This window comes from Penicilliopsis zonata (assembly GCF_001890105.1).
Source record: "Penicilliopsis zonata CBS 506.65 unplaced genomic scaffold ASPZOscaffold_13, whole genome shotgun sequence".
In the NCBI taxonomy this organism is placed as follows: Eukaryota; Fungi; Ascomycota; class Eurotiomycetes; order Eurotiales; family Aspergillaceae; genus Penicilliopsis; species Penicilliopsis zonata.
Genome location: NW_019208922.1, coordinates 795,209 through 807,869, shown reverse-complemented (window position 1 = coordinate 807,869; position 12,661 = coordinate 795,209). Strand labels below are relative to the sequence as shown.

The 12,661-nt window shown below is 48.4% G+C and overlaps 3 protein-coding genes across 3 annotated transcripts; all 3 read right to left on the bottom strand.

Moving 5' to 3' along the window:
* Window positions 1-167: 167 nt before the first annotated feature.
* On the bottom strand, window positions 168-4,258 carry ASPZODRAFT_2112022 (hypothetical protein; the record flags this gene model as incomplete). The annotated part of the gene is made up of 9 exons (XM_022727744.1): window positions 3,965-4,258; window positions 3,742-3,826; window positions 3,559-3,681; window positions 3,438-3,488; window positions 3,232-3,372; window positions 3,125-3,172; window positions 698-2,948; window positions 461-630; window positions 168-386 (listed from the first exon to the last, which is right to left on the bottom strand). Coding segments are annotated over exons 1-9 (3,090 nt in total). The 5' UTR covers window positions 3,967-4,258.
* A 2,047-nt stretch (window positions 4,259-6,305) lies between these two features.
* On the bottom strand, window positions 6,306-7,591 carry ASPZODRAFT_144771 (hypothetical protein; the record flags this gene model as incomplete). The annotated part of the gene is made up of 2 exons (XM_022725040.1): window positions 6,306-7,495; window positions 7,570-7,591. The coding sequence occupies 2 exons, from the start codon at window positions 7,589-7,591 to the stop codon at window positions 6,306-6,308; spliced, it is 1,212 nt and encodes a 403-aa protein (XP_022579336.1).
* Window positions 7,592-10,033: 2,442 nt separating this feature from the next.
* On the bottom strand, window positions 10,034-12,168 carry ASPZODRAFT_18386 (hypothetical protein; the record flags this gene model as incomplete). Its single annotated transcript, XM_022727207.1, has 3 exons — window positions 10,034-10,277; window positions 10,329-11,894; window positions 11,957-12,168. The coding sequence occupies 3 exons, from the start codon at window positions 12,166-12,168 to the stop codon at window positions 10,034-10,036; spliced, it is 2,022 nt and encodes a 673-aa protein (XP_022579335.1).
* Between the last annotated feature and the right edge of the window lie 493 nt (window positions 12,169-12,661).

The window sequence follows — 12,661 nt, the reverse complement described above, 5'->3', positions numbered from 1 at the left end:
CCAAATAGCTGAGTGGTGGTATATTAACTAGATTTTATGAACAGAATCACAAATACCTCCATGGAAGATATGATCAAGAAACTGAAGAAACAAGAACTAGAAATAATTACAGCTGCTCATTAATTTCATCAAAAATTATGGCGGTGTGATTTTAGAAAGAAGAGTTTTCACATATCAATCATGTCGTTGAAACGCAGGATGCCGTTTGCTTTCATCACGCCATTTACACCTTCAGGCATTCTGTACGCCCATTCGGTAGACACACCCATGGTGCTTGCAGTGGCTAGAGCGTCGTTTCTGTCGGGCTGTCCAGCCTCGTCAGAGGTATCAGCGATAAGCACAAGACCGAGCTCTTTTATTGTCTCTACAAGAGCAGGTACGACATTCTAAAAGAAATTCCACATGTCAGCAAGTAATTCTATCCCACCATAAGGGTTGAAATGAAAACCAGGCAGCTTACCAGAAGACTTGAGCGACATATCAAACCCATAAAGTTATTACTTTGCGCAATTCGGGCTGTTTCCTTAATGGACATCGATGTCCGACCACTGCTATTAATACGCTGGACGAAGCCAGGATCATGCGTGAGATCTCGGATCTGACCAAGGTCATTGCACAGAAGAACCGGATCTGTTTTACTCAAGAGATTAGAAGAAAAGACCACATAGAATCTATACAGACGAGGGGGTATGCTCACAATTTGGTTGTTTCCAGTTCAAGGCTGTGCAAATGTCTGAATTGTATGACGTGAACACAACTGAACGCATAAAATCCGGATTCTGGTCTCGTGTAATTCGTGCATGATTAAAGACATCAGTGAGGATGGCATCAGCAAAGCTGTTCACATCCGCCAAACAGGACATATCGAACGATTGTTCTCCAATACTGGAGGGGTAAAGAACAGAGATATTGACATTAATAGAAATTTTGAGATGCTGAAGCACGTCCCGCAATGACAAGAATGATTCGGCTAGGGTCCGGTGCGTACTGGCCATATCTTCAGCGGCTTGGTCCTGTAGGAAGTGCAGGACCTCCGACTGATTCACTCCGGCCTGAGATCCAATCAAGTGGAATTGGTCATAAGTGAGGCAGCAAATCGGTATCTTGATCCCGTGGTGGTTGATCATAAACCGTGGAAATAGCACAGGGACCTTGTCCTTTGTAAGCTGGACAAACAACTGCACATGGTCGCCTGAAAGGCTAGACCCGGTGACCAGTCCGTTGTGTTCCGAATCGAGAGTGCTGGTGGCTTTCCAGTACGTCGCGAAATGCGTGATTTCGAGTGGATCACCGTGGTACGGCTTGATCACCTGGAACCCAAACCGCAACTGACCGATAGATCGCAGTCTAGGGTCGAACAAGGGTAGACAGCACGACCCGGTGCTAGAATGCTCCGCTTGGAATACCGAGGGAAGAGCGACACTCTTAGCGATCACCTTTGAGCCGAACGTAGGGAAAATTTCAAAGTCGACTGCAAAAGTGTCCAGATTGTCGATCTGAAACGAGATGATCGTCGAATCGTCTTGAATGGGGAGCATGATGTTACGAGGAATCAGGTCGGAGAGTTTTGATGAGATAGTTAAGCGAGCAGCAGGATAGCGGCCCGCTTGATCAAAGACGATTGATCCCGAATCGCTTGGGTCGAAGAAGATTTGAATAAAAACCTTCTTGTCCAAGAAATTGTGGCCGTATCGCCTCAGGGGAATGATGGGTGGTGGTAATGAAAGATCCGGGATACCGTCAACCGTCTCCATTTCTGCCGAGACGACCGTTTCAGTGCCCGGGCGGTCCGAGACCGACATGTTCTCTTGTAGCCTTAAACCGTTGAGAATGTCCAGTGGCCTATGGGACATGCCTGTTCTGGTCCGATCAGACCACAGCAGGAGCATGCATTCAAGATGTCCTTCCCAGGCAGCATAGTACATTGCGGACAGACCCTTCTCATCCATAGCATCTACATCCACATCAGAATGTAGAAGGGTGCGCACACAGTCAACGCAGCCTTCACTCGCCGCATGGAAAAGAGGTGTCCATTGATATAATTTATCCTTTTGGTTCAGGTCAGCCCCATGCTCTTTCAGAAGCAGCAGAAGCTGAGGAGACTGTGATGACCGTGCAACCATATGCTGAGGATATAGGCCCTCGGCGTCTGGTAGTAGCTGGGCTTTCTTTTCCAAAAGCATCTTCACAATTGGAAGGGACCCATGTTGACAGGCCAGATTAAGTGGAATATGATCTGATTCTGAGGCCGGGTTGATCCGTGCATTCTTCTGGAGCAGCTGCTCAGCACATAAAAGCTGATCCTTCACAATACTATGAATTAATGGAGTGAAGTTGTCATGGTCAGTGATATCGATTGTGTGTGGTCCTGCATTTAGCAGCTCACCCACCATCTCCACCCGGCCATGCATGCAGGCATAATGGAGGGGGATGCGACCGTAGACGTCTGACCTTGAGATGTCGATTCCAGCAGCTAGGCCAGCCTTGAACACGAAATCTCGACCGGATATGGCCGCTTCATGTAGACAGTTGCGTTCGTTGATATCATCCTCCGCGCGAATGTCGACTAGGCCGCTTTCCAATAATAAGGCCAGGGCATCGTCAGGTGATTCACTGATTGCGACGAGAAATGTGCGCGTCGCACGTTCGCGGGCGTCCGAGGAAGATTGTAGCTTGGCGAGCCATTCTCGTAAGGGTTGCAAGTTCCCGACGATTGCTGATTGTAGGACCTGCATATCCATATCGTCTTCATCCGTACCAAAAGGTGGTGCAGCCCCAGCGCGGTCTAATGGGCGAGCAGTATCGAATTGTATGTTTTCGCCTTCGGCCCAGGCCTCAAGTTCCAAGCGAGCGGTTGTTGCCCGGTCTGATAAATCCCGCAAGACCTCTCTGTTGAAACAAGGCTGCACCTCAACCGCCCGATGAAGATAGAGCTCCTTCATACGAGACTACAACGGAATGTTAGCAAGGCTCGAGCTCCAGAACTTGCGGTATGGAAACGGGTCGGGGCGCTGACCTTGGAGGTTTTATCCCACTAATATTCATGTCAGCCGTCTGCTTTTTTTTTTTTTTTTTTTTTTTTTGTTAATCGTTTCATGACAAAGATGGGTGATTCTCAACTGACCTTTTTCAATATTTTGGACACTGCTGTCTCATTGATCTCCACAAATTGCTACAATTCAAAATGAGAATTGCCCATTGATAGGTATAAAATTGTCAGGGGGAACTTACTTGCAGCTTATTCAAGTCACCATCGAATTGCTGTAGGCCTTCAAACAGTGCTACAAAATTTGCTGGCGCCTTTGTGCTGGTGACTGCACGGGACTGAACCATCTTTTTCTTCTCGATCAAGGTCCGTAGTCGTAATGAAAACTGGGGTTTCGGAGTTAGCTATAGCAGAGCCAAGAGGTCTCCCCATCCCGGGACTCAATACATACTTCTGCCTCCTTCTGCAAGTAAAAAGCGTTTACTTTTTCGATCTCGCGTTCCTAACAACGCTCAGCGGTGGGCTCCGGTCGATATCATTTGTGTTTAACCGAAGGAGATGTATGTGCATACCAATCGGAAGAAGAATACTTCCTTGTTTGCCCGCAGGGCAGCTTGCGGATCGAGCGCATCCTGAACAACATCCGGGATTGTCTGCGCTGGGATGGTGGGTGTAGCACTCAGATGCTTGATGAGCTGCTCAGATTGTCAGCGACTTTGGTTATGCATCCACCTGTGTGAGTGAGGTGGCGTCACCTTTTTCAGAGCCTTGTAGTTCACGAAACTGGCCGCATATTCTGGAAGATCTAACTGTCTCCGCTGTATCTGTTTGCCGAACTTCCTATTATCTCGATGGTAAGCATGTGGCCGCAAACGGTAGGATGGTGGTTTCTCGATCTGCGCAGGGGATGGATGGGTGGGAGAGGTGCGCGGAGAAACCGGCGTGTTTTTGTATCTATAGGGAGCTCAATAGACGTACATATTTCACGAGGTTGAGAGAGAAAGAGAAGGCGGTCGTTCCTTCCTCTCAGCCTCTCGAAAATAAATTTCTGACACGCCGCTGTGTCGAGTGAAGGGCTGGGTAGGATCTGGCAGTGCCGAAATGGAACCAGGACCGAGTCGCGAAGCTCAAGGGCAAGAAGACAGGAAGGCAATAATAGAACTGCCCCTCTCGGTATGACGGAAAGCGCGAGTTGCGTGGGCGTAGGATACCGGGACCTAGGTGGGGCAGGCAGTGCAGTGCTGATGGTTAGGTATGGTATAACTAACGGGGATGCCGCACGGTAGGAGAGGTCATCGATGAATCGAGTAGGTAGGTAGGTAAGGAATGAAGTTCTGAGGCAGTAGGTACCTCGTGCGGCAGTCTATACAACCCAGAAGTCAATCCACGTCAGCGTGGTATGGTGTCGAATTGTCGAGCTTGTCAGGAAGAAATTCACTTTTGAGGCAGTACACTCAGTAACAGGCAAGTGGTAGGTAGGTAGAGCCGGGATCCACCGTCTGATCGAGCACGTTGGACAGTAATTACTCCGTACTGCCTAAGTAGTTAGTAGTAGTAGTAGTAGTAGTAGGGGAAGTAAAGTACTCCGTACGTGGTACGTACCTGGTACTGCGGCGACGCAGCCGTCCAGGGCAATCGAGGCCAGAGCAGGATGTGCGGGGCTTTCAACCAGGTAGGACTCAGAGTCAGAGTACTCCGTAACTGAGGGTAGAGCTCGAGTCCGGCTAGAATCAGCAGCAACTAGGTCAATGGAAGAGAGGGCCTGGAGTCCAGTACGGGACTACGGAGTAAGAAGAAAGCGCCCCGGCCGCAAATCAGGTGTACAGGAAGAGAGGAGTGGGATGAGAGAGCTCCAGGTTCTACCTTCCATTAGGATTGAGCTTTGCTGGAATCTTATCGCAGTGCGCCAATCACGTTCTACCTTGCACCCACGTGTGGACCCATCTTCCCGATGCAGTTTAGCCTGCCGGACGGAGTGCTCACGGAGTACCCTTAAGTAGCACCTGTATACGACGAACGTGTTGTTACAATAGGTAGGTATTTCCAGAGTCCGGTAGCCGGTGTTCAGGCGTGACAAGGAGTAACCATGAAGAGTGGATTCTCTTAGTGATGGTTACTTGAAGTTGTTTGCTGATGTTGGGATAAATCAATATCCAGGACCTAGAAGAAGAAAACTTATACAGACTATATGTACCCAACCTCAATCTATCCCTGTTGCTCCTCACAGTAAGGGTATATATAGAATAGAAAAGGTATCTATTAGGCAGTAGGCACCCTGTAACTAACTACTAACTAACAGGTACCTAACAGTATACCTGACTTTGTATGGAGTAAGAAGTCACAGTAACCTGCTAGTCAAATACCCTTAGTCATACTGTATGTACAATGGAGTGTAGTGAATACTTAACTAGTTATTTATTCCCCTCCTCAAAGTCGTTACTAAAATTAGATCAAGCAAAGAAGCCTCGTTTAGGAGCAGTGTAGTTATCTACTACCATTCTGTACCTCTTCGTCAGCCACTCCCTAGATAGTGACGTTATCTTCAATATGAGAATCCTTGAACACGGCTAAAGCCACACTAAAGATCTACAACTAATCTCGTTGGGACTAATGCACCGCTGATAACCTTAATTGGTCTTGGATAACAGTTACGTAGATATCTCTAGGCTTGGGATTCATGTTGGTTTAATACCAAATGTAATATTAATATAATCCTCCAATATTTTAGGACACAAGAAAGATGGAATGATACTATAATTGACTAGGCTGCCTATGACTCTCTTCACCGGTGCAGACAGAGAGCGATTACAAACCAAGAAGAAAACATGGTCACTTCGAACAAGATATTCAAGGATCATCAAGGGCGAAATAAAGGAAACAATTAAGTCACAAGTCATAAGATGCATGTCCCTTGACAGTGAGAGTCGACAACGTACAATGCAACTTGAACAAGGCAGCAGAAAGGAACTACTGGGCTTGAATTGAAGGATATATGGGGCGAGTAGACGGTACAAAAAAGAAAAAAAAAAAAAGAAGGGAGAGTGCCAGACAAAATTAGGATCACATGGTATGTAATGAAATACTCACATTGAAAGTGGATAATAGGCCCGGGGGGGGGGGGAATGAAGCATGATCCCCCAAAGTCACTCCTGCTGTTCAGAAAGATTGAATGGATATACTAGGAAATCATGAGATATGAGCGAGAGAATATGTGGATACACGGAAAATTGAAGAAAGCGAAAAAAAAATGAATAAATAAAAGGGTATTCCAGAATATCTGCGCAATGGTGCGCAGCAGATAGCACTCGAACGATCAGAATCAGAAGTTCTGCGCAATACCGGCATTCCCTTGCTTTGGAAACACGGCTGGGTTCTCGATCCGTGTGTTTCGCCGTGCTTGAACGTCACGGATGACGGGCTGTCCGCTACCGTAAGGACCCTCGCCGTATGACCCATACGGTTGCTGGACGTCACCATAGTAGGGGTTTTCGTCGTAAATGTTGGCACCGGGGTGTCCACCGGATATACGACTGTCGTCGGAGGCTTCCGAATGATTACCAGCCGAGTATGCAGATGATGCATTTGATGGGCCACGGCGGATATCCGGGTTGCGATTATTGGCAGAGACGGGAGCCGCCCCCAGAACACCAATAGACTCTGATTCGCCCGAGATCGGTCTTCCTTGCCCTTCAGAGTACTGAATAGTGCCATCGCTTGGCGAAGCAGCGTGGTGATAACCGGGTGCGCTACCGTTGTCAGACATGGCCATGCCAACCCCAGGTGTGCTTGACAAGTTGGTGGAGGCCTTCCGGCCGGCGGACGTTGTACCCCAGCCTCGATAACCTGACTGATCCTCTTTGGGCTCGTAGCCCTGGCCATATGCACCTGCAACGCCTACGCCAGGGAGAGTCGGGTCATTATTGGGGTTGAATCCGTATTCCTCTGCTTCCTTCCGGCGCTCCTCTTCGGCCAGTTTGTTTGCCTTTCTTTTCCTCCAGAACCAGAGTGCGGCGAGAATAATCAATGCAACACCGACAACGGGCACCACGACTGCAACCGCGATAGTTCCACCAGCCGAGAGTCCACCCGAACTTCCGGCTCCGGACGTATGAGACGCCGCCGTTCCCGATGAGCTAGTTGTCGATGTGGATGAGGATCCCACAGTTGGATTGGCTGCTAGAGAAGCTGTCGAAGTGATAACGATAGTCGTAACCGAACCGCTATCGCTAACTACAGTTGTCTCAACACTTTCAGAGGCTGTCGTGGTAGGCAGCGCGGCTGCAGTCGTAGGAGCCTCTTCCGTGTTCGAGTAGATGCTGGTAGTCGTGCTAGTGGTCGTGCTGCTTGTACTGCTTGTACTGCTGGTCGTGCTGCTGGTCGTGCTGGTTGAAGTGGTCGGTGGCAAAGACGAAGTTGTTGTGCTGGTAGACGATGTAGACGAATCAGACGTTGATGTCTCCGGCTGAGATGTGTATGAAGTGGTGCTCGAGCTTGTCTGCGCCGCCGGCACTGTTCCGAGTCAACACAATATTTCTCCATCATATGGGGGTTTTCCAATAGCCGCGAGGATTGAGATATCATACCAGAAGAATTAACCGTCGCCATCTTGGGGTCGATATGGACTTCCTTAGTCCTAGAATACCTAGTTGTCGATAGAGGGTTTCCCTATATAAATAGGAAAATAGGGAAAAAAAAGTCTTCGCCCCTCGTTTGCTCTGCACCTATCCTGAGCGCCAAGGACTGTCGCTATCTCCGCGATGCGAGTCCAGACAGCCAGCCACCTGTCTGCACAGAGAACGGAACGGATAGCGAACTGTGAAATTCCGATATACTCGGCGAGAAAGATTGAAGCAGATTGGTGTTACAAAACACGCTTGATGTAAGATCGGTGCCAACGGCTCTGGGATGGGAAGGGAAGGTAAAGAAGCGCGAGGTCGTCTGGTCGTCTCTCACGCAACAGCAAAAATGTGTCGTTCGATTTGAGAATAGAGCTGGATTCAAGCAAGGCCAAGAGTTGCGTGCTGACAGTGCAATAGTATACCGACGTTGATCAAAGGAGTGGGAGTGACAATCAGGGTGGTCAACCGTCAGGGGGTGAGTGAGGCCAGATTTTGCAAGAGCATTCGCTGAACTGACAATGAGCTAGATCACTAGATGGAAGAAGAAAAAATATTTTTTAACCTGCAGTGAGGTTGACTTGTCCAAGTCAGGCTCGCAGGATTTAATCGGGAGCCATGGGATCTAAAGAGAAAGCGGAGATGGTGGCATTGGGAGAGTCAGCATCCAATTCCAGATTCTGAACTCGGAGGCTCAGTGGACGATGGGCGCCGTGTGCGGGCTTGCTTGTTCCTTGGGCGGCCTGTGCTGAGCAACCAAATGTAACTGCAACCAGAACAACTTCAGCAACGCAAGATGTACTACTACAAAATGAAAAACTTGAAGAGTAGCTAATAAGACCAAATATTAATATTAACAATAACAATAACAATAACAACAACTACTCTATGGCTACAGAGTATACGAATTCGTCTTCCCCTTACTTGGTCGCGGAGCCGGTATCGAATCGTCTTTTTCTTGTCTCACCTTGCCACTAGGTACCTAGGTACTACCTAATAGTCTCCCCTCACGTTCTTACTTTCTTCTAGATGATCATGATCTGCTGGTCATCACTAAATAAAGATCATGAATGATATCCAAGGATAACCCTAATAAAATTAGGAATCAGCGATTCAGCAGCGTGAGGTAATGACCATGTATAGTTTTCGAATCAGGTTACTAGGTAAGGTAATAATACCACACTTCCTTTCTAGCTAGTATACGGCTTCATCTCCGACCGGTCAGGAAAAAGCAGGTAGATTAATAATTCTCCTTCTAGTAATTAGGGCTCCTAGAAGCTATACTTACCGATCAAATAAGATATAACTATTACATCGACATTCCTGCTGCCGATGCAAAGAATCTTGTGTAAGTTGAAGCCATACACCACGTGGATAGAATGAAATGAGCTATTTTGAGACATGTCTTAAATCTTACATTCACTTCCTAACTATAATTTAGTTAGGGCTACTGTGAATATTTTATTCATCTTTCTCTCATCACTAAATAGCTTAGAATATCTTCTTCTATTATATACTTATATATATGTATATATGTATATATATGCAGGTACATAGTTTCCTAAAACCGTCAAAAATAAATACTACATTAGATGTGGAGTTGCAGTTCCTGTTCCAAATACTACGTAAATACGAGGACCTGTGCAATTGACGCCGGAAATGACCGCTCCTAAGGCCAAAAACAGCCGTCTTCCACTCGCACCACCTTCTACCCCACTATTCTACATCTAATCTATCCTCTAAGGTATTATATTCTTGAGGTAGCAGCTCATGTTGATGAACAAGACTTCTCTATCAGTGCTAAATATGCGCATGGCACATCGAAGCCATCTACACTGACCTTTCGGACTGGGCTAGAATTACAAGACGAGATTGATGGATATAAATCTATCTGTATATCGTATGATCAATAAGCTAGACCTAGACCCTTATGGTACTTAACAAGTGGCATGGGGAATTATATACTTCAGGGCTGTGGTAATGAATTACGAGGTTATATAAACAGTATAATTAAATCATATCAAGATGAAGATTCAATATCGAAGTAGGCAGAAGAAAATGAGACTGTCTATATATAACATACACCAGAGATAAAAAAATAAGAGAAGGGAAATGTAATATGGAGCTAAAAAAAAAGAACTTGGCCAAAAGGTTCCTGCCATTGTCTATGTACGCCATTGATTTCAAAAGAATGGTCAGATATGAAGAAATACAAAATCAAATAAAGAAAAAAAAAAAAAAAAAAAAACTCCCATGTAGCCAATGTTTGCTCCGACCTGAAGGAAGACTCTTTGAAGAGGAAAATGTACAAGCGACAGATGGATCGTGAGGGGGCATGGAGAATCAACCGGAAGGTAGATACATCGTTGCAGGGACCTCGGGGGTAAGCTACCTAGAAACCGGATGCGAATGAAGAGAGAAGTGATATCTACTACTGCTTCATATCCCAAGTCGGGCGTAGGCTGGTGTAGAGGTCATCCTTGGTGCCCACCGTGTCGGCTGGAAGACGGCTGATGCGATACGCTCCGTTGCGGATGTTCTGTAGATGAGTAGCCGAAATGCCCGTACGGTTACTGCGAATGCTGCCGGCATCGCTTGAAGTGTCGCCGTTCTTAAACCTGGGAGGGGGCGCGAAGTCCAGACTTGTATATGTGGCTGATTTCCGTAGCGCGTGCCTATACGAATTAGTGATGAATGCAAGACAGAAAAAAGAAAGAAAAACTTACGGGCTTGGTATCGCCGCGAGCTCGTCGAATGCCGAGACAAGTGGACTGTGAATGGCGGTCATCGGGTTGAAAGGTTTTAACCCGCCTCTCGGCGTCTCTGGTCTACCTTCTCGTCGTTCAGAGGCACTTGCACTTGGGGCATATTCAGCCGCGGTCATGATGGAATCGTCTTTCAGCATATGAGGGGAGGGGAGGACTTGTAGAGGCGAGGGAGCAGGAATCGGCTTGCGGGGTTTGGGGGCAGGGAGTCGGCCGGAGGCAGACGAGAAAGCACGGGGACCCGGCGGGGGGAATCCACCACCACCAGCCGAGTTGGTAGCCATGTGTCGTGCTGCTCCCTGGAACCGCGGAGGCGCGCGAGGCGGCGGCGTCATGGCACGACGGTTGACCGGCTCGGCATACGGAGGCACGAAGCCGCCTTCGAACTCCCCTGTCGTAGGGTCGACCTCTCCGTAATAATCCAGGCCATAGCCCGCAAAATACGACTCCCTCCCAGGTTTACTTTCGTCAAAATATTCCTTGTAGAAGGATCGGATCCGGTTGGCACGCTGTTCAGGGTTGTCCGAAGGGTCCTCCGGGGGTAGAGGGCGCAAGCCGAGAGTCATGCGGCGGGGGTCAGGGCCAGCAGGCACGTTCATCTTCGGTTGGGGGGGAGGATGGGGGATCTCAGGGATTGTGGGCTTCTCTTTATGAACCTCTTCTTGAGCGGAGATATTGATAGATGGGAGCATGAGCTCGGAATTCCGGGCGTCCCCATAATCGCTGGCAGCATCGCTAAGCGGAAACGAGATTCTCGGTACCTGAATCGAAAGAGACGGAGCTTGCGCAGACTCAAAAGTCGGCTTCGTTGGCAGGGGACCCAGATCGGGCAACCGGGGTTCTTGTGACGGCAAGGTATCGTAGTTCTGACCAGGAGTAGCATGGGTGGGAAGGTTCTGGACTGGGTCGGGATCGGCCATACCAGGGTACGCCGAAGGGTAGTTAGCACCATGAGAAGGGGGCCCTCCAGAATTGAGGCTGGGTGGAAGGTTCAATTCCAGTCCATTGTCATGAGGATTGATGGGGCTTTGACGGGCTCGGTTATCGCCAGGCGGAGGGTTGTACAGCGGCGGGGAGGAACGCGACATCCGTTGGGCATTACGCAGGAGACCGTGGCCCATCTCATCACCTGCAGGAAGACGAGCGGACCCAGTGAAGCTTGAGGCATCATCATGAACGCCATGTAGAGGTGAGTTCACTGACATGTTGTCAGCATGCAAGATCGAGTGCGTCGCACGGCGGAATTTGTCATCCTCCCCGGTAATTGACCGCGACAGCGAATGCAAAGACTCACGAGAGCCTTGGAGACCAGGTGGCAGAAGATATGGGTTGACCATATCCATCGACATCCCCTTAGTGTGGGCTTTCTCAACCTCCTGCATACCGCCCGCCGGACCTGACGAATCTACCACATCCATGCCAAAGTCAAGCGACCTGTGTTTATCATTGGCATCCTCATGGCGCAGCTTTTTCACATGTCTTCGGTGTAAAACAATTAAAACGACGATGGCAATAACAAGTGGGACCCTGCAGTCCAGTTAGCTTCTCCCCCCTGTTGTTCGCAGGATACCCTCAATATCAACACATACACTACTCCCAAGACAACAGGCAGTGTTGACGCGGTCGAGGAACCACTGCTATCGGACGAGGAAGAAGCCGTTGATGACGAGCTTCTTTTTACAACCGTGGGTTGATCCAAAGCAACGAGCGTAGGTAATCGACTGCGGGGAATCACCTCCCGTCGGATAGGCTGCCGGCTTGTCGTACGGCCCTCATTGTAGACGGGGGGTAGAAGAGGCATGACGTTCTCAATCCAAAACGAGCATGTATATATGCATATGCATGTATATATTTAAGGCAATCGAACAACAGTCGACGGACTAGATATCTTCTCCGAGCGTCATCAAGTAAGTCAAGATTGGAGTAGTTTCGATAGTGTGCCACGAGAGCCAGAGAACTGCGATCTTGGCAATAGCAGTAGTGAAAATAAATTAATAGACAACAGATAAAGGAGTGAACAGGACAGACAGTCCCAAGAAAAAAAAAAGAGCGGCAGGCAAAAGAGCCCAAGTTGGAAAAAGAGTGACTGGGAGAAAGCAAACGGCGAGTTGGAGATGGAGGAGAACCCAAACGAGAGAAGGACGAGGGAAGAGCAAAGAAGGAAGAGAAAAATGAGGGCAGCGGACGGGGAGACAGTCTAGATGGTCCCATTCGTGGACAGTGGGATCCCTTGGCCTATCATTGGGGGGGAGCCACTATAATAATATTCACTAACAGCCTAGGTTGGCAGGCTA